Source organism: Falco biarmicus, chromosome 8 (assembly GCF_023638135.1).
Source record: "Falco biarmicus isolate bFalBia1 chromosome 8, bFalBia1.pri, whole genome shotgun sequence".
Lineage (NCBI taxonomy): Eukaryota > Metazoa > Chordata > Aves > Falconiformes > Falconidae > Falco > Falco biarmicus.
The window spans coordinates 49,224,573-49,243,626 of record NC_079295.1 but is presented as its reverse complement, the minus strand read 5'-3'; the positions used below and the strand labels follow the sequence as shown (position 1 = coordinate 49,243,626).

Below are 19,054 nucleotides of genomic sequence, written 5' to 3'. Positions count from 1 at the left end.
CATACTCAACAATTTTGCAGCTTTTTAACCCAAAACTCAGTCATCAGTAGCACTTGACACCTGCATTATGGTCTACACAGGTCAGATCATAGGACCAGGAACACTTTTGGGGACATTCAAAAGATGGAAGCTCGTAAACAAAGTGATCAAAAGACAGCGTTTGTGTTGGGAGCCAAAGCTAGTGCCTTGGTCTGATCCAAGCTTCAGCTGAAGTCAGCACCTCATTGCACCAAGTCAAGTACTGAAATCAGTCACAAACTTCAGTCTTGTTTTCACCTCTGTCTCTGTGCTATTTGTTAGTACAGGAATGTATTCCTAACTCAGAAAAAGAAAAGTAGTAAATGAAAACAGCTTATTAAGGAGGAGAAATAAGTAAGGTGGACCAGGGAGTGCTCTTCATTTTGAAGGATAACCGCACAACTTCTTTCTCTTCCTACATCTACCAAAGCCCCAAGCTCCTTGCACTCATGGTTTTTTGAATTCCAGGTGAATGAAGTGCAATCCAGAAATCAAAGTGCTTTTAAAGAAAATGCTCTTTTTTATCTTTTTTCTTTTTTCTTTTGTTTTTGAGTAATGCTAAGCATTTTGTCTCTGCTCAGAGTTATCTACAGAATTTAGAATTCTGTAGACAGGCGGGTGCGCAAAGATGCAGAAATGTAAATGTTTCATACCAGAAAGTTCGCAAGATTTCAGTAAGATAAAGAAGAAATACATTTTTGATACCCTTGCAAACTGTTCACACTGATCATTAGATTAATTTTTGCCAGAATAATTAAATATTTTCTACATATTGCATTGCAGGTTAAAATATATCTGCATAAAATACATAGTGGGTTTGAAACTATGAGATTTGATTTCACTTAATATTCTTTGATGTTTCAAATCACTCTATTTTTTAACATTTAAGACTGTTTTACAGCTGAAGATATGATATTCTCTGGGGCGTTAAGCAAATTTATTTTGATAGAGCAAGTAAATGCTCAAACTTTCTTTTAAGAAAAACTTAGAAAAAATTCCGATTAGGCTGGAAGTATATATAACACATTGTGTGACTGCAAGAAAAATACCTTTAGAAATAGATACTATCAATGTATTTTCTTATCTTTTAGACTTAAGATTGATTTTTCTTGCAGCAGTATTTCTGTGTTGAAAATTAAAAATGCATTAAAGAACTGATTAGGGTGCATTTTATATATGCCCCTCTTCTCCTACCATCTTCTCTATAACTGGCATAGAATTAACCAATTAAAAGCAAAGAGGTAAATAAAGTAAATTCAACTTTTACTACAACCTGGGGAGAAGGAATACATTCCCACGAACTTTTTCAAAGCCTGCAGAACTCAGTATATTACAAAAAAGGCTCCATTTACTGTCCAGCCTATTTTAGGGAAAGTTATAGCACAGACTACTGCCAGTGGAGGACTGATTCACTCTCTGTGGATATGGAAAATCAGTCCATCCAAAAAAAGAAAAAAAAGTCACTTTTATAGGAGTTAATGATTTTTTTCTTTCCTTCCTTTCTTTCACCACACAGTAGACTTTCCAATCTGAAACAGAAGTAAAACTTTGTAGTGGCAACACATTAATTTTTCTGAAAAGTGCTATTAATATAGGATTCAAGCAATACTCTTGATAACGTAAATTCCTAGGTAAGAAACCCTGCAGATACTTACTGTTAGCTCAATATGAACAACACACACCATCTGATTAATATCAACATCCCAGCCTGGGAGAGAGAGGGGCCAAAGGTAGCGCAGCAGGCTGTGACAGGCAAACACGCATCGCCACCCCCCCAGGTCCCTCAGAAACCTGAAGTCGCTTCTGCTGAAACCGATGGCAAAGCTCCTTTGAGCATCAGCGTATAGTGGGTAGATCCCCTGGGGAAGAATTCCCTGTATTATCACATGTGTACTCAAAACCACCGTGGCGCGCGGCACAGCGCTGTTCGCAAAGCCCACTGCTTCGCCGGCTCTCAGAAGCCAAAAGCCATGTCTTGCTTCTGCTGCATTTCAGGTGCCCGGACTGTGTGAGGCAGGTACTTGCTTTAACCATCTACCATTTGCTGTTTCCTACCCAGAAATTTAAGGGCAGGCTTTCCAGCACTCTGAGCAGGCCTTCCCTGCTGGATTTAAGCGTATACTATTTCTGTGCTGGACCAGCATTAACTCCAGGTCGGATGTTGCCGGCTGGTGCCCCCCCCCCCCAGCTCCCTCTCCATTTTGGTTCAGGACCGTGTGCTTTCAGATGTATTAACACACTCTGCTTTGCAATATTAACTTTCAAGTAACAGGGAAAGCTTTGTATCAATACATATGGTCAAAACCTATGCCAGAGAGGGTGTCTAAGTGACCAAGTAACTATTAGCAATAAGAAAATTATCTGCTCAGATGCGGAGTTCTGGGTAATATTGGATTTTACATTACAATGATGGTGCTCTAAATCTAATGTGCTTTTTCTCTGTTAGAGTCCGTTTTCACTGTCAAACCCTTTTTTCCTCTTTTTCTGGTTTGCGCTGCAGCTTTAACAGCCGATGTGTAAAGTTTGTGGTACATGAAGAGCACAACGTGGTGTTATTTCAGCCCTCCGAGAAGGATCCTCCCCAAAAGCCAATGACTGCACTGAACAAGCCTGCCAAACGCCCGTCTCTCCTCCCTCTTACATACCAAACACCTTTTAAACAGCTTTTTGTCTAGGGCGATGGTCAGATATCTTGTAATATTGCTCCCCACAAACCTGTTACCCATCCACGACTCAACGTTATGCAGACCTGGCCAGCTTTCTGGCTGCAGAGCACACATCGGATGCACTTTGCATGCTGCTGAACCCCATCTGTTCCGCGCAGCAGCGAGCACGGCAATATCCCCGCTCCTCAGGAGCGGCAGCAGAGAAGTCGTCTATTGTGGTTTAATTAGCAGTAACCCCAGCCTGGGGGAAGTGCGAAATTTCACTTTGCTCCCTACACCACGGGTCTGAGGTGGGAAGGGAGGGTGCCAAGCCCCTGGCTTCACCCAGCACTGCAGCACAGGGAGAGCCGCCCCCCGCCGCCCCAGCACAGCACCAAGTCAACTCACAGGATCTCCAGGTCGCGCAGGGCTCGGAAGGCTCCATCTTCAATGCAGCTGATCTGGTTGTTGTCCAGTTGCCTGCAGAAAGGAAGGGAGAGGATGAAGGCTGGCCGGTACGGGCAGAGCTGCCTCGGAGCGCCAGGTTGGGGGCTTCCCTGTCCCCGAGGTGTCCCTCCACCCCCTCGCAGCGCCTGCTCGCCACCCGGCGCAGGGCTGCTGGCTGCCACGCTGCTCCGGCTCCGCTCGCTGCTGTCTGACAGCGCTGCACGCTACCGCACACTGAAGCCTGTCAGGTCTCAGTAAATATTAATTGCGTCTTTTTTTTTTTTTTTTTTTTTTTTTTTTAAAGGCAGAAGGGAGTAATTTCATTACATTAGGGCATCCAATCCATTATGAGCTTTTACCGTCATGTCACTGAAACAATTTCATTAAGCTAAAGGCCTGTAAATCATTGGAGGTCACTGTGCTGCCCTCCATGACCTCCCAGAATGCCTCTTTTTCTTTTACTGGAAGTTGGAGTCCTCTGTCCTGACAGTACTAAATCTCCAGGCTTTATCTGCCCAAGAGCTGTGAGAGTGCATAGGGAATACACCAATTCCAAATTAGACTCCACTAATCTAATTTTATAGTCTTTTTATTATTCTAAGCACCAAATGTCTGTGGTGGTTCGATGCCTCTCTGCATTGTTACTGGCCCCATCTGGTAGCCCATTCTATTGAAAGATTTCTGACTAAATACAGATTCTGCCTAACTGCATCAGGGAGGGCAAACCAGTGACAGAAAGCATTATGCACACATACACTTAAAACACTATTTTGTTTCAAAACGTGTAATTTAATATTTGGATGGTGGAGTTCTCTCATTTGTCTCCCTGCATACGCACAATTTAAACATATTTTACAATATATGTGGATACACCACTACAGCTACACTGTTTCTTTTGCTTAGAAAATTAAAGTTGTAAGTTGTAATTTAAAATTCAGTGATTATATTTTCTGACATCTGATCCCTTAGATTTTACACATAGGGAAATAAAACTATGTGCCTACCCATGGATAAGTAAAATACCTGCATTTCACAAAAAAAGAGATGCAGGCTCCTGACTCTATATTATACTGTCCTTTGCACAGCATAAACTTTAGATTTGGTGAGGCAAGGACTATTTGACCAGTGTGTGTAAAGTATCACGAACAAAGATACCAAGGTTGCATTGTAGTTTCTGGTTGGTATTAAAAAACAATACATAAGCAGAGATAGCAAACATATTACACCCATGTACTTGTACAGTTTTACCAACTTTCCAATTATTTGCTGTACCTCATTCTTGGTCTGAATAGACATTAGTCACAGATTTCTTGTTATACAATAATAAAGTACAGACAAAGCAAATATAATCTTTATGCACCCTCTTTAAAAATTGAGTTAAATCTACTAATTTTGAACATACTGAAAATATATCTATTTGACAACTATGGGAAACCTACCCTTTGCAATGTAGTCCAGTCTCCATGAACATAACTTTTTTTTTTTTTTCCTATCATTTAAAGTACATGAAAACCCAGATACACTATAAGGACTACTAAGAAGCTTAGCAAGTATAAAGCCCGGCAATGTTTTCTCATAGCTCTCATGACTTTGGAGAACATGCTGAATTTGTCAAAACTTCAGTGATGTCTCCTATACTGACAGATACAGGGATGCAAATTATCCAAAATGGATTTTTCTCTACCATAAGAGTTTAGGTACAGTAGATACACCTACATATATAACTATATTCATATGTATTTATTTATGTTCTCTCTATTTCTCCCATCACCTAGCAAAGATGCTAAAAACTGTATTTTTGACTGCTGGGAGGACCAGTGGGTGCTGGGTAGCTTCTCCTGAGATCCCTGTTTAATTGTGTGGGTTGTTAAAAACTTGTTGCTGCAACAGAAAGAATGCTGCATTTCAGGAGGAATAAACTTAAAATGAGTTAAATATAACACTGGTTGCACAACTACGTACTTTACACTTGGCTTTATTAAACATAAAGTTGGCATGTGCTAGCATGATGAAGAGAAAGCAGATGCAACTTGAGAATCGCCTCTCTTCTATGGGAAGTACTATATTCCCTATTTTTATTTTAGTTATACTATAATATCGATTTTTCTGCCAAATACACTAAAATAACCAAATAAACCCAGCGTGCCAGTCACAAAGCCTTCTGATTAAAGGGCTTCATAGGCAATGTATTGGCTTTTTTAAAAAACGCTACTCTTATAGATTGATTTTTGTTGAAAAAGCATCACGACAATCTTAATCATATTTCCATAGGTCCAGTCATGCTAGCGCTAACAACCTGCTTTAGCCTGTGTGATTAATCCACAGGCTCACAGCAAGGGAAACCTCTGGACGCCCAGAAGGCATGCACTTAGAAGGACAGTCCGTAAATAAGGAGAATATTCTTTAAAGCTACACCCTGATTCTGTGTGCCCCATAAACTAAACCTGTACGGCCTCTGGGAGCCATCCACACGTTTAACGCTTCTCTGTAACAGAGCTCATGTCTCCCACGCCGAAGCACTCACATCTGTGTTTAACCCTAAGCATGAGAATTTCTTCTCAAAAGGAATATAACTGTTAGTTGTCCTAAAATTAGGCGTGAGTGTTTTTAAGACCCTTCACCTCCCCATTTATTTCTCTGTGTGTAAAGACAGAAAATCTGTTTCGTTGCATCCGTACAGCACTGCGGCGAGCGGCTAAGTAAAGATGTGAGATCTGCGCTCGAAGTCTAAACAACATCTTCCTGCCAAATGAACGTGTTAGTTTGAAGTCTTGAGAAAACTTCATGTAAAGCCTTACAGAGAGGCAAAGACAGGTGTTCAACACATATTTCTATACCTGTGAAGACAAAAATTCCTGGGATGTGGGCTAGCAGCCACATCACATACTCAAGGTGGATGAGCTGTGCATGCAACTCTTTAACACGCAGAACAGAGAGGCCTAACATTTGTCGGGAAGAACATCTTACTTGCATAAAAATAATCATATGAAAAGAAAGTCAAAATTCAAATTTAAAAAGAAAGAGGAAAAAAAAAAACATTACTATTTCAGCAGAGGTGACACATAAATTTCCTTGAGGAGCATGTGATGCTGCTCTCATTGCTTCACCCCTGCCCTCTGGATGAGGCATGCACGCACACCCCGGGCACCGCCGCCAGAGACAGGGATCAGCTGCGCCGGGCTTACTGGTAAATTTAAACAATGGTCTCAGCCAGCAAAAGCATTTATTCAGATCCAAATGCCATCTCTATTCTTCAGCATTCATACCCTTTCTAGAAGATATTTTTCTCCTCAATATTACGAAAAGGATGTTATGCATGTAATGGCCTAACATAACGGTGGGGAAAGGTCAGACAACACAAACTCTGATTTAAGACACAATTTTAAAATGGGCAAAGTCACTTTTAATATCCCTGCTCACTCCTGCCTTTTGAAGGAATACAGCACTAAGCTCAGACTTTTTCTATAACTACCACATGATTTAACTGCCTTGGAAGAAAATAAGGGTTCTCAGGCAGCAAAAGTGAGCCTCTGCATCTGAGAGGGGCTGCAGGATGAATGAAGCCACAATAACTGAACTGTGTGAACACAATACATATGGCACATTGTAAGAGCTACAAGCCAAGGAATGAACAGACATCACCAAACTTTGAACTTCCACATTTATGTTGTTAGATAAAAGTTAGACCCCTAACTTTTATCTGTGTTAAGGAGTTTGGGTTAAATGCCACCTCTCTCATGCATGAGACACAAAGCACTGGACTTGGGCTGGGTGACATTGTCAGCAGGGCTCTCACCGTTATGTCAGTGAGCTGAGATCCCAGCCTGGGAAACCCAGCAGCTCGCCCGTGATTGAATTACCTCCTCTGACCTCACCTAAGAGGCTCCAGGGATCTGAGATCTCCACAGCAGGCAACTGGCAACCAGACAATACAAACAGGTACAAAGAGCAATACCAGAAGGTCTCAGAGTACAGAGCAAAATACTCGAGCAAGGAAAATGTTGTATGGGTGTATGGGATTTAGGTCAAGCGTGACACAGAAGAATGCTTATAAACGATGCAAGAATTTATAAAACTATTCGGAGAAAAAGGCATCTTTCATATGGTAGAGCTATGATACATAATGCTTTATGTATTATTATAATCTGACTCTAACCATGACTCAATAGATCGTCTCAGTTTTTACTAAAAGGCAGGAAAATTATATGACTAAATTACATTTGATTGATCATTGTCTATCTTTAAAATTGGTGTTCTAAAAAAAAACAACCTGAGACATAAATCACTTCTCTATGAAAAGAGAAGTAACACTGCATCTTAATAGATTTATATCACTGGACAGGCTATGGCTTGGCTAAGACACCACTTTTAACTGTTTAAAACACAGTTCCCCTGGTAGTATATAACTCTCGTTTATCCACTTAGATTTATACATTATCTATCATACATGAGAGTTAAATTTCAAATAACATTTGAAAGGGATAGGATTTTACAACATTGATATTCTTTTGCCATTTGAAATGATCTTTTAAACACTAAGGTTTTGAGGTTTTGCTCACAAAAATAGGGAATATTTAGTTTTCAAATACATTTGAGAGATAAAAAATTCCAGCAACAGAGCTGATAAAATTTTTATCATGCTACTAGATTTAAGATTCTTTTCTTAAAAAAAAAATATACCTCAAACTGTTCTAAAATATTAAATAATTGAATTCTTCCAGGGTGAAATTTTCCAAAACCAAAATAATCTAACCCTTTACTAACAGTAGAAGTTAAGTCATGTTTAAAACCCTATGTTTACAGTACTAACAATGTTTCTTCATAGTACACCAAGCAACCTCATGCTGTACATAAAAGCTTTCAATATTTTTTCTGCAATTACCCATACTCACATTCATGAAGAAGAGGTCCTTCAAGAATCAACTTTTCACAATAATGAGCTGTATAATCAGCATTTTGTACTTTATTTGTTTCAGTGAGGGATTTTATTTTTTTTTTTCCATTTACAAACCCTACTGAGGCCACTGTAGAACTCAAGTGTTAATCTGGGTTTTAATTAGACTGCGTCAGTAGTTTAATTACTATAACCTCATTCTATATTTTGGCCAGGAACTAGTTAAATATTTGAATAAAAGCCTGTATTAACAAGTGCTGTAATAAATACTTCTCAGATTTCTGTTTCTCATATTTTACTTGTTTAGCATAAGAAGTGTTAGAATAGTTACATATTTAAGGAAGTTCTACTGTTACAGATACAAAATTACTCTCCTCTTAAAGATATCTACTGTTATAGACCCGAGATTAAGCAAAAGCCTTTTCCTTGTTAAGAAAAGACTTGCATATTTAACCAGAAGTATCCGTATTAAAGGTGTTATATTATTAAAGTATTTAAAGGAATTTTCAATAACTGTTTCATGGGAAGGTAAATTTGCTGTAGCTTAGAATTGTTGTTAGAAAAAAAATGAATCTTGTTAATTACATCTCTAAAAGAACCTGTTTGGACAATATTTTTCCCAAACTCTTTCCATTTTTTTTTCTTAATACAAACTGCTGGGTCTATGCCACCACTTTCTGGTACTGTTTACACCCTGGCACTGAAGCTTTTCAATAACCTGTAAGAATTAGAGACACACTCTATAACATTTATTGTCCAGCCTCCGATCCAGTCCTCATAACTTTGAGAAAGTTAACATTTCAAAGGACAGTGACATCCATACACCTATGTAAAATTTCTCACATACCAAACTGAAGACCTTATCCTTAAATTGAATGGATAGGCACCATAAATGGTGTAAGATGGTCCTTTGAAGTTACACTAAATTCAATTATATTGAAATAATAAAAAGTTTTTTCAAAGATGCGTTTAATGCATTTTTCATGTTTAATTTTTACTCTTTATTGCTGGTTTACTAAAATTTTTCCATAAAATCTTGTTTGTATTAGAAAATTTAAAGAATTGGTCCATTACATTCACCATTAAAATAATTCTCAAGTGGAGTAAATCGGTGGTGCAAAACACAAATGACAGAGCTGCTGTGATCAAGCCGAGATCTCCCTCCGGGATTTTTACAGGTGTTCCAATTTTCCTTTTTCTTTTTCTTCCAAAAGAAATGGTATTGCCAACAGCTACGGTTGAACATCTGCATGAAATAATTGTGCACAGTCATATTCTCTGCCTTCAGTTTTCATACCCGACCTATGTTGCCAGTTTGTCAAATAAGGAGGGAGCAATGTCTGATTTGGAGGGGAAGAGCTGCTTATAAATAATTACTCCGCAAACTATTCAAAAGTATTCAGTATTTACTCTTAAGTTCTTTTATTACATTAACTCACAATTCAAAATCTTGCTGTCAAAAAACAGACATCACATTAGCATAATGCAAAACTTAAGTGGCAAATGAACATGTAGACTGCTCCTGTCTCTTCCCACAAGGATAAATACACACAAATCCAAGATTTCCTTTCAATGTCGGGGGGTTTAGAACAATTTTTTTTCTTTTTTTCTTTTTTTTTCTTTTTTTTTAACTCTGGTTGCTGGTGTAACAAATAGTGCATACCAAGCACAGAAATGGCTGTCTCCATAGCAATTGGGGCAGGTTTTGCGGTTTCCCTAGTTACTCCTGACTGATAACCATCTGTTGTTCTCCTCTGCCATAGCCCCAAAGGGGAAAAGGGGAAGAAATAAGGAAGATAAAGTAGGTGTTAGAGAATATGAAAGTTATTTACTACAGTGGTTTTTACATTTTCAGCAGGGTTGCACTTAGTTAAAAATCTTTGGTTTATTTGTTGTTATTTTCAGTCGACAAGTATCAAATACCACATGTAAAGAAAAGTTCTAATTCCAAAATGTTACTAAACATTCACCTTATTAATAGGAGCTCATGCTAGGGAATCATATTAATAATATTAATAGCAAATCATATCATTAGGGATGTTACTAGGAAACTGTGGAAAATCTGAAACTAAGGCACTTATATATATGCAGATATTTAATCTAGTTAATCCGTAGAAATTTGTAATGCACACAGAGCACGGGGCAGAGAAGGTGCAGGTCAGCATCCACCTAGCTGCTGCAGGTAGAATCGGATCGCTAAGTAACTGCTGCTTTCCACCTTTGATCTTCAAGGATGGCTGGAAGTTACCTCTGTCCACACATCTGCGGCCACCATTTCCATCAAATCTTAACCTCTGTCCTACCCTTCAGCGTGCCTGTGGGGTGCTCTAGGGGAGACACTGGTACAGCTGGTCCGCAGGGACCAGGCTCCCTGTGCCCGCATCCCTCCTTGAGGACCGCAGCACTGCTGAACCCATGCCATGGGCAGCCCCCTGTGGTCCTGCTGCCTGAGACGCATGTCAAGATGTGTGCCATAAGCTCATGTACCATCACGGTATGTCATACCATGGTGTACCATACTGACATGGAACTAATAGCACATAAATCATGCTCATTTTGGAGGAAAACCAAACAAGCCCCCAGAGGCTTGCTGTTACAGCAGACCCATACAGCAGCATGCAACTGGGGTTTGTGTTTTTTTTTTTTTCCCCTGAAAATGATTATGTCCGTATGGTCCATGTAGCAACAAATTCATTACAGAGCCAAAACTTAGCAAATAAAGACACAGAATGCTTCATCCCTTAATATTAAAATTTCTATCAGGGTCCGTTGTCAAAGACAGATGACACCTTTGTTTGGAGCGCCCAGCATTTCCAAACCATGGTTTCAGCAGGACAGGGGACTGCAAGAAACTATAGAGTGACAGCATAAGGCAGGGTTATTGCTCTGCTGGTTCTTACCCACAGTGCAGGACAGGAGACGTTCTGGACACCAATAACTACTGCTGCCCCGAGGCCACCACCAAAGGGCTGCCCTGGAGCTGGCCCTGCGCTGCCAGCAGGAGCTCAGCCAGCGCGTGGCTTGGCGAGGGAAGGGGCTACAGATGCTCGTGTGTGCTGCCAGGGTGAAGGGTGGGATGTAGCAAAGCAAGGTGGTTATTTAACAGGGCTGCTGAGGGGAAATCATATTAATTCTGGTGTCTCTTTGTTTACACATTTTTATTATTAATAATTTACTAAATTCAGCTTTGAGAGGAAAACTAGGGCTCTCATGCCTTTAAGAGGCTTAGACTTTTTCAGCAAACATGAAAATTACATGAAGAGATAGAGGCTGTAGCAGAGAGCAAATGTAATAGACCTCGGCAACTAAGCGAAGGTAAATGCGCCCAAGGGCCAGACACCAGAAGCACCTCTTTTACAGAGTTAGGAAGATGACAGAGCAAAAAGGAATCTTGACATTCAATCTCCAGACATCTGTCCCCTTTGAAATCACATATTACATTAGATTAATTCTATCACCCGCAGTTATACAATGATTTGAGAGATGTTTTCTAGCTCTTAAAACAAAAATTAGGAGGAAATAATCCCAAAAGAGTAAATGCTGTGAGTATAGTCACAGCAGAGTGTCAACCTTGTTACAGGGCTGGTAATTTTGGGCAAAAAAATAGAGTTCTTTTGTTTTAGTGACTTTTTTATTAATTACAAAATTAATATTAATACCTAGTGGATGCATACCCAAGCAATTAATGTCTTGCACTCATGAACTGTAGTATCTTAGGATAACACACCAATAATTTTTTTGAGTCAGGTTTATCCTGCTGTTTTAAAAAACTAAAAATGGCCAGTTAAAGCTGGAGAGAGAAGTAAAGTTTAGAATATCTCAGTCCCCCATTTTGGTTTGGGGGAATTTTTTTTTTTTTTAGTTTGGTTGTATCCATTTCCTCAACATCCAAGAAATGCCAAAATAATAACTAAAACCCACAGTCACTGGAGTATAGTCAAGGAACACTACATATTTCAAGACGATGCATTCATTTTAAAACACTTTGATATGGGTTTCCAGTACTGATCCTGCTTAGCACAGGCTCAGAAACTTTTATACAGTATTCCAAAGAGCAGGCTATTTCATCTTCAATACAGCTGTGGGCTCCACTTTTAGGATACATGCCACTCCAAATGATAAAAGGTGTGGGGGGGTGCTGCTTTCATTTTTTTTTGTTTGTTTTTACCTCTTTTCTCTTATACTGATCAGGCAACAGCAACTCACCTTTGAGACATGAAATTTAAATTATTATAGTAATTTCCACTCTAAACTGGCCACTGAAGAATAACCAATGAAGAATAAGTGTTTTCAATTCCTTTAAGATGAGAAGCCACTTAGCTTAGCTACAGGTCTGCCTTGTGAGTGAACAAGAGTGTTAGCCTACATCTCTGGGCATTGTCAAAGCCAGGGATTTTGTTTATAACGCACAAATGGTCCTAAATGGCTGAGGTCCACAGGCAGCTGCAAATTCTGACTCCTCCCTCTGACTACACGTTTCTCTGCTTTGCAGGTATGTGACTTCTCATGCCTACTGAAAAAGAGCAGCAGAGCCAAGTACATCATGTAACTATGCTCCTAAGGCTGTTCCTCTCTTACTGATATAAAACAAGGCCAGCAACAGATACTATACAAATATTTGAAAGCTGTTTTCCAGTGGTTGCTTCAATGCACACGCAATGTCATCATCATCTGCTTTTAACAGTCTTTATAGCTGTCATTTTTTAGTATCATATCTCATTTTGCAAGTCAGATCTGTGGCTGACTGGTAATCAATACCAGCTAAGCACACCAGCCAGTTTAGATGAGTCGGTGCTGGGGCTGGGAGACAGACATTAGAATTCCGCCTGGGGTTTCTGAGCTTTTAAGGCATTTACATCAAACTTCATTCTCACTACTCAAGGCAATGAATTCAAGTTCCACATCCAAATTCCCACTGGAATGACTTCTTATGGTCTGACTCTATACTTCAACGCTCCAAATTTGCTTGTTCTCCCATGTGATTTCAAAAAAATACGTTAACATAATAAGTGCTTTGGATTTCTGAATTATCCACTTACCCTACAAAAAGGTGGGTTCTTGCTGTGCATTTTTATACGTTTATTTATATTTGTACTATGTTCATAAATATAGTACTCTGCACTTCTCTGGGCACTCTGTGTGTTTATATATGTAACTCCTGTAGGTACGTAAGTACATTTGCTTACTCGTATATAAGTACTTAGATATGTCCTTATATATGAGTAAGCAAATAACATTCCTGTTTTCCTGAGAAGACTGGTAAAGGCTTCAAATAAGTACTAAAATCTGTTATTTTCCTACTGTTACAAAGTGGGATATCCTCAGCAAATGCTGTGTAAAAAAGAAACCATCCTTTCCAGATCAAAGAAGATCCTTCAGTTAAAAAGCAGCCCCGAGAGTGGCTTCAGGACTGGGAGGGTGCTGGGTCAAGGAGACTAGTGATGTGAAAGCACCTTTGTCACAGAGACCCCAAAACAAGGAAATAATTTCTGTATGGAAGGGGATAAGCTGGGAGAAACTGCAGAATGCAAGACCTTTGACTAGAAGCTGCTCTGGGCCATACGCTTGTGTGCACTTAGGTTTAACCGCTGGACTTTCACCAAACAGCCTGCTCCACACTGACTGCCTTTCATTTCACATATGTGTGTAGTGTTGTCTAGCCTTGTCGTGCTATATGGTAAGGTCCATGGGGGAGGAACCTCATTTCTGTGTGCATTCAGAGCCTCATGCAAGAGTCCAGAGCACGCCAGCCTAAAGGTGACTTCTCATTATCAACACTGTTGAAGACCACTCATAGACATGGAATATCTGTTGGGCAGTTACACATGACTTTGAAGACCGCCCTTCTTTCTCCAGTAGTTGTCTATATTCAATTTAATAACCTCATGACATATTTCATAAAGACGATGTCACACAAGTTATGTCTCTGTGACTCGTGTTCTCCTCCGCCACCCACTCCTTTGCCCAAGTCTACACCAGGCCTGGACCACTAGCAAAACTCACCTGTGCTGGCAATGAAATGCCTGCACATAAGAAATGAAAACCCAAAACACTTAACAGGGCATGTACAGAACAAGAAGGGTTAGGAAATAATAACATGTTTCTAGACAGAAAAAAAAGAATTTTAAAGAAAAGTAAATCACAAGAAAACCCAGAAAAGATTGCAGGAAAGGAAAGCAAATAAATGACCTGATATAGTAAATGGGAACCAAAAAGAATGATGTGCTTAGTTATCTGGGGACTTGGTAATTAGATCAATTTTTAAATACTTTGAAAAGTGCTATGAAAATACACAGTAAACTGGATTGCAGTTGACAAAAATGCCATTTTGTTTTATTGTTTTCAAGCCAGCCAAATTCACGTCATCTGTGAAGTGTTTATCACCCAGGGTAAGGACAGCAATACATCCTGCAGATCTACGTTTACAAGCATTTTGGAACAAATGTTCCTATTTGAACACCCATATGAACCATAAGCATCCAATATATTTGGATCACTACATTCAGTTATGTTAGAAGATCTTTAATTTTCTGAACAATGTTTTACCAAATCATTGTGGCACTACTATATATCCTGCAGGAACAGGGAACAGAGCATACGTGACTACTCTTCTGCATATTCACCAGGGAGTGTTTTTTTCCACCTACATGAAACCATAGGTCTATTTCTTTTAATTCATAAAAGCAAATGGCATCAATCTATTTTTGGCATTTGTGCGATTGCTGTAGTATTCGAGTCCCTCACCCTTTAACTTATTTATGCATCCGCCCTGCAGATGCACAGCTGTCAGCAGCATAATGAGGTCTTACAAAATTTCAGGAACCGAACACAACACTTCCAGTCCCACTAACCTACATCATTTCTAAATTAAAATATGCCTCCCTGGCCTCAGGACACATACAGTATCAACGTAACCACAGAACAGGGAGAGTTTATATCAGAACTGCTGAACACCCCCCACTGCAATAGATACTTACTGACAATGTTATTGTTCTTATGAAGTAAATTTATAAAGATATAGGTAAAACATGCGTAACAGCACTAAATTTTTACCGCAGTACTTGAAAGTAAAAATATTTTCAAAACCTGTATCGGTAACCGATATCTTCACATAAGCTTAGTTCTTTGGTAGAACTTGCAAGCAGCATAACAGGTGCTGAAGTCTTTCAGCTTTCCTTCTGGATCACTATTTGCTCAGAGAGATTAACTGCTGGACAAGGAATAACTTGACCCTGGATCTGAAACGTCACAGTTTAGAAATCCTAGTACCAAGGGACAGCCATGATCTCCAAGACAACACGCATTGCAAAACCAGGACAACAGGTCACCTCCAAAGGGCTTTATTCCACCTTGCAGGAGACTTGAGTGAGGGAACTTGGAAGTCTGCCTTTATGTGTAAAAGAAGGACTTCTAATGAACAGCAGTGTAAAAGAATTAGTCCATTAAAACTGGTAAAAAACAGCATCATGAAACAACTGCATTCCCAATTTAAAAAGAAAAAAAAGATATAGAGGATGGCTTATTAGAAGATATATGATTAGCATTATTCACTAATTTTTACACCTGACATCTAACATCAGCAGGAATATTGAGAGGCAGGCTTATCTAGAGAATTTCATGGATAGACAAATAGTTATTATTACAGTTATATTTTTCTCATCAAATTACTATGTTTTAATTTTTTAAAAGAAAAATATTTCATTTTGAAATTAATAACAGCAACCTGCAGATGACCTTAGATATTGTAGATTCTTAAATATAAATGGCTACATGTCTAAACTCTTCTCAGAGTTTAGTTTTCTCAGTAGCCACTGAAGAATGATTCCACAAGCCTTACAAAACTGAAGCCATTAACAAAGAATCTTAAAAGTTAACTTAATCCATGAAATTTTCTTGCTAGGTGGTATTTTTTTATTAGTATTTTTTTTCTGACATTAGTTGATAAATATATTCCTAGAGGAGACAGCTACTTCCTCTGCCAGGACTGTCATAACAAAAAGGCAGTCATGTGCAAGAAAACTTCTACTCCCTAGTAGGATTAGGCAGCAAGTTTGGATCAAAAGAGCATACCAGTAACCTTACCTGAGCCTTTAAACAAAATTTCAGACATCTAACTCATACTAAAATGTGACAGCACTTCAATAAAGAGGCCAGAGAAAAGCCCTACCCCAAAGTTTTCCTCCTCGCAATGAAAGCAACAACTCTTTTGTAAGTAGGTAAAGCGGATACCTGCACAACTGGCTTCACAGGACATTTCTCCCATCCTTCCGTCATTCTCCTGAGAGTGCTGCTTGTCTAACTTATTGGCAAGACTTTACTGCTTATGCCCCCGCCTGAACATTAACCCTTAATTATGCCTTCCAGCTGCTCCACAAGAAGTGAGAGCACTGCACCTTTGAAAAGCAACGTGAGCTCAAGGAAGAGAGCAAAAATCCAAACAACCCCTCCACCAAAATGCTTCAGATAACTGCGAGTCCCTTTATTCCGTGAATAATTCCAGGCAAACCACTTGACCTCCTTGTAACAGTCATCTTCCTTATAAGACTGTTTTTAAAAGCAGGACCTAATCAATAGCTGATGCTGCGTATGACCTGAGCTTGAGCATATAAATTAAATACAAAATAAAGCAGGTTCAGGGGTGAAACTCATGTACAGGGCTACTGAGGGGTCACAAAAGAAAATGGAAAGAAGATGAAAAAAAGAAGGGGGGGGGGGATCAATCTCATTTCTAAAGCTAATTTTTCATACCAGAAAGATCCATTTCCCACCACACATCGTGACAAGTAATTTTTAATGTGTGTGGAAAGTACACCGTGTCACTGCATTCAGAAGTAGACTGGATGCGGTGACTCGTGTGTTGTGCACCTGAACATGCAGCAGGAATTGCTTCTGGGGATCCTAACACAAAATGTTTGCTGTAAGAAAACCTGTGCACCACGTCACTGTTTCATATAACCCGTTAGCTTATTCATTTACATGAGTTAAATTCTAGGGTTTGGTGGTTTGGTCATTTGATGTTTGTTTGGGTTTTTTTGGTTTTTTGGTTTTTTTTTTTTTTTTGGGGGGGGGAGGGTGTTGGTGGGTTGTTTTTTTTTTGGAAAAGCATCATTCTATATTCCAGTATTGACATATCATGACTGCCTTATAAACAATTTCTGATAGACTGGATATGGAGGCAGAATTATATAGGGAAATAATCTTGATCATTCCTGAAAGTCTCATGCTCCTTCAAAAGAACAATTAAGAAATTGTCACTTTTTCTAGTAAAACAAGAGGAAGAAGAATTCTAAATGTGAAAACAGCACCTTGGACAAGCTGTGTATGCATATTATCATAGCATTACTGTACTACTGTTCAGTGATTTGGAAAAATAACTCCAAAAAGAGCTTTAAAAAAAACCACAAAAGACTGGAGCAGAGGTTACTTCCACACAAAGATAGAATTCTTTCATTTGTTTCTTTGACATTTATGGGACTACCAAAGGCTAAACAAAAGCAAAATTAGATCCCACAGGCTTTTCGTAGGAAAAAAAAAGTGGAGGAAAATTATATCTGGTAGTAGAAATCAGTTGTACAAATGAGACCATCATCTAACAGCCCTTTCCAATGCTGCTGTCTCATATTCACCCCATGTCGTCTGCTCTTAAACAAAAGGGGTTTCATTCTTGCCTACCTCAAAGCTATTTTACTAAAGACATTCTCAGATTTGTACCTAGGTAATCAACTTTACACTACTCCTGTTCATCTCATAACAGGCATTTGAGTGCCGGAGGATTCCCTCCGTGCTTCACGTAAGAGTTAGATCCTTATTTTACATTGGAAGACAACGCTGCAGATCCAGACACAAACATGATTTTTTTAAAAATAAAATGAGGATACTCCACAGGATCTTGTTCACATCCATGTAGGATTTAGATGGCCTGAGCTTCTTTTGAGGACACTTTCAAATGAGGCAGTGATTTAGCTGTGTAAAAGGAACTGTATAAAATCCCTTGCTGTACATACACAGTGAACATATGTTCATATAAAACCAATTTATGATGAAAAGGCTAAAAATACAATGATACCATTACAGTTTTATTTTTTTTCCTCCAAAAATGTTTTCCTTTCAAGGCATAACAATTTTGGATTGAACTGAATTGCAGGTGGCTTCATTTTCCTATGGCCACTTTATCTCCTGGAGCCACCCAACTGCAAGATAGCAAAGCCATGTAACAGACTGAATCACTGAATGAGAAACATAATCATTCCCTTCTGTGCTCTAAATGTGGCAAGAAACTATACAGGCTTTGTTGTCGTCATCGTCATTTTAAATACCCAGTTCGGCTCTCGCACAGAAAGCTGCAGCTGAGTTGAGGAGTGACAATAGCCAAGCTGCAGCCTTGCTGAGGTGGGGTCAGGGAGGGGGGACATCCATCTTATTTTGTGGTCAAGGAAGAGCGGTGCAGGAAATCCAGTCCCCCAATCAATTACTGAAATTAATTTTTGAGCCTAACTCCGTGCCTCCTGGAGAAAACAAGAATCCAGTTACTTACCTGATTTGCACCAGGTTCTCATCACTTTTCTTTAAATGAAGTTAGATTTAAAAGTGTAATTGTGTTATCCAGAAAAAGTGATGCAGTATTAATTAAGAACTGAGGGAGTTTTTTTAACTTTAAAAAGTATAACAAATCCAGGAATACTGGTGCCTATTTACAAAATGAAATATCAAAACTCAATCCCAGTGAAATGGTAAAACAACTGGAGACTCCAGAGACCCACAGCATCTCTCCCTTGAAAGCCAAAAAGCACATTGGCTCCTCAGAACCGATTCTGAGCAGCAGGTCACCACTCCCGCAGATCCCTTCACTGTAGGCAAGATCTCCATTTTGCACGGAACTGGCCTGGCCAGGCAAGTCTGGCAGCAAAGGGTGGCACTGCCATGGAACGAGAGGCACTGCCCAACTCCTGCCAAAAGACCCCTTTTCTCTCTAGCTGGAAGTCATGAGCTGCACTGACTGAAGAGCCAGGCTGCAACACAGGGGGGAGAAATTATTAAAAAAAAAAACAAA

The 19,054-nt window shown here is 39.4% G+C and overlaps 1 protein-coding gene across 1 annotated transcript in view; it reads right to left on the bottom strand.

Moving 5' to 3' along the window:
- The window catches only part of SLIT3 (slit guidance ligand 3), a 531,450-nt gene that overhangs the window by 229,156 nt on the left and 283,240 nt on the right, over nt 1-19,054 (bottom strand). Inside the window, exon 7 of the mRNA XM_056349923.1 lies at nt 3,072-3,143. Coding sequence (XP_056205898.1) covers nt 3,072-3,143 — 72 coding nt within the window. The remainder of the gene's footprint in view (nt 1-3,071; nt 3,144-19,054) is intronic.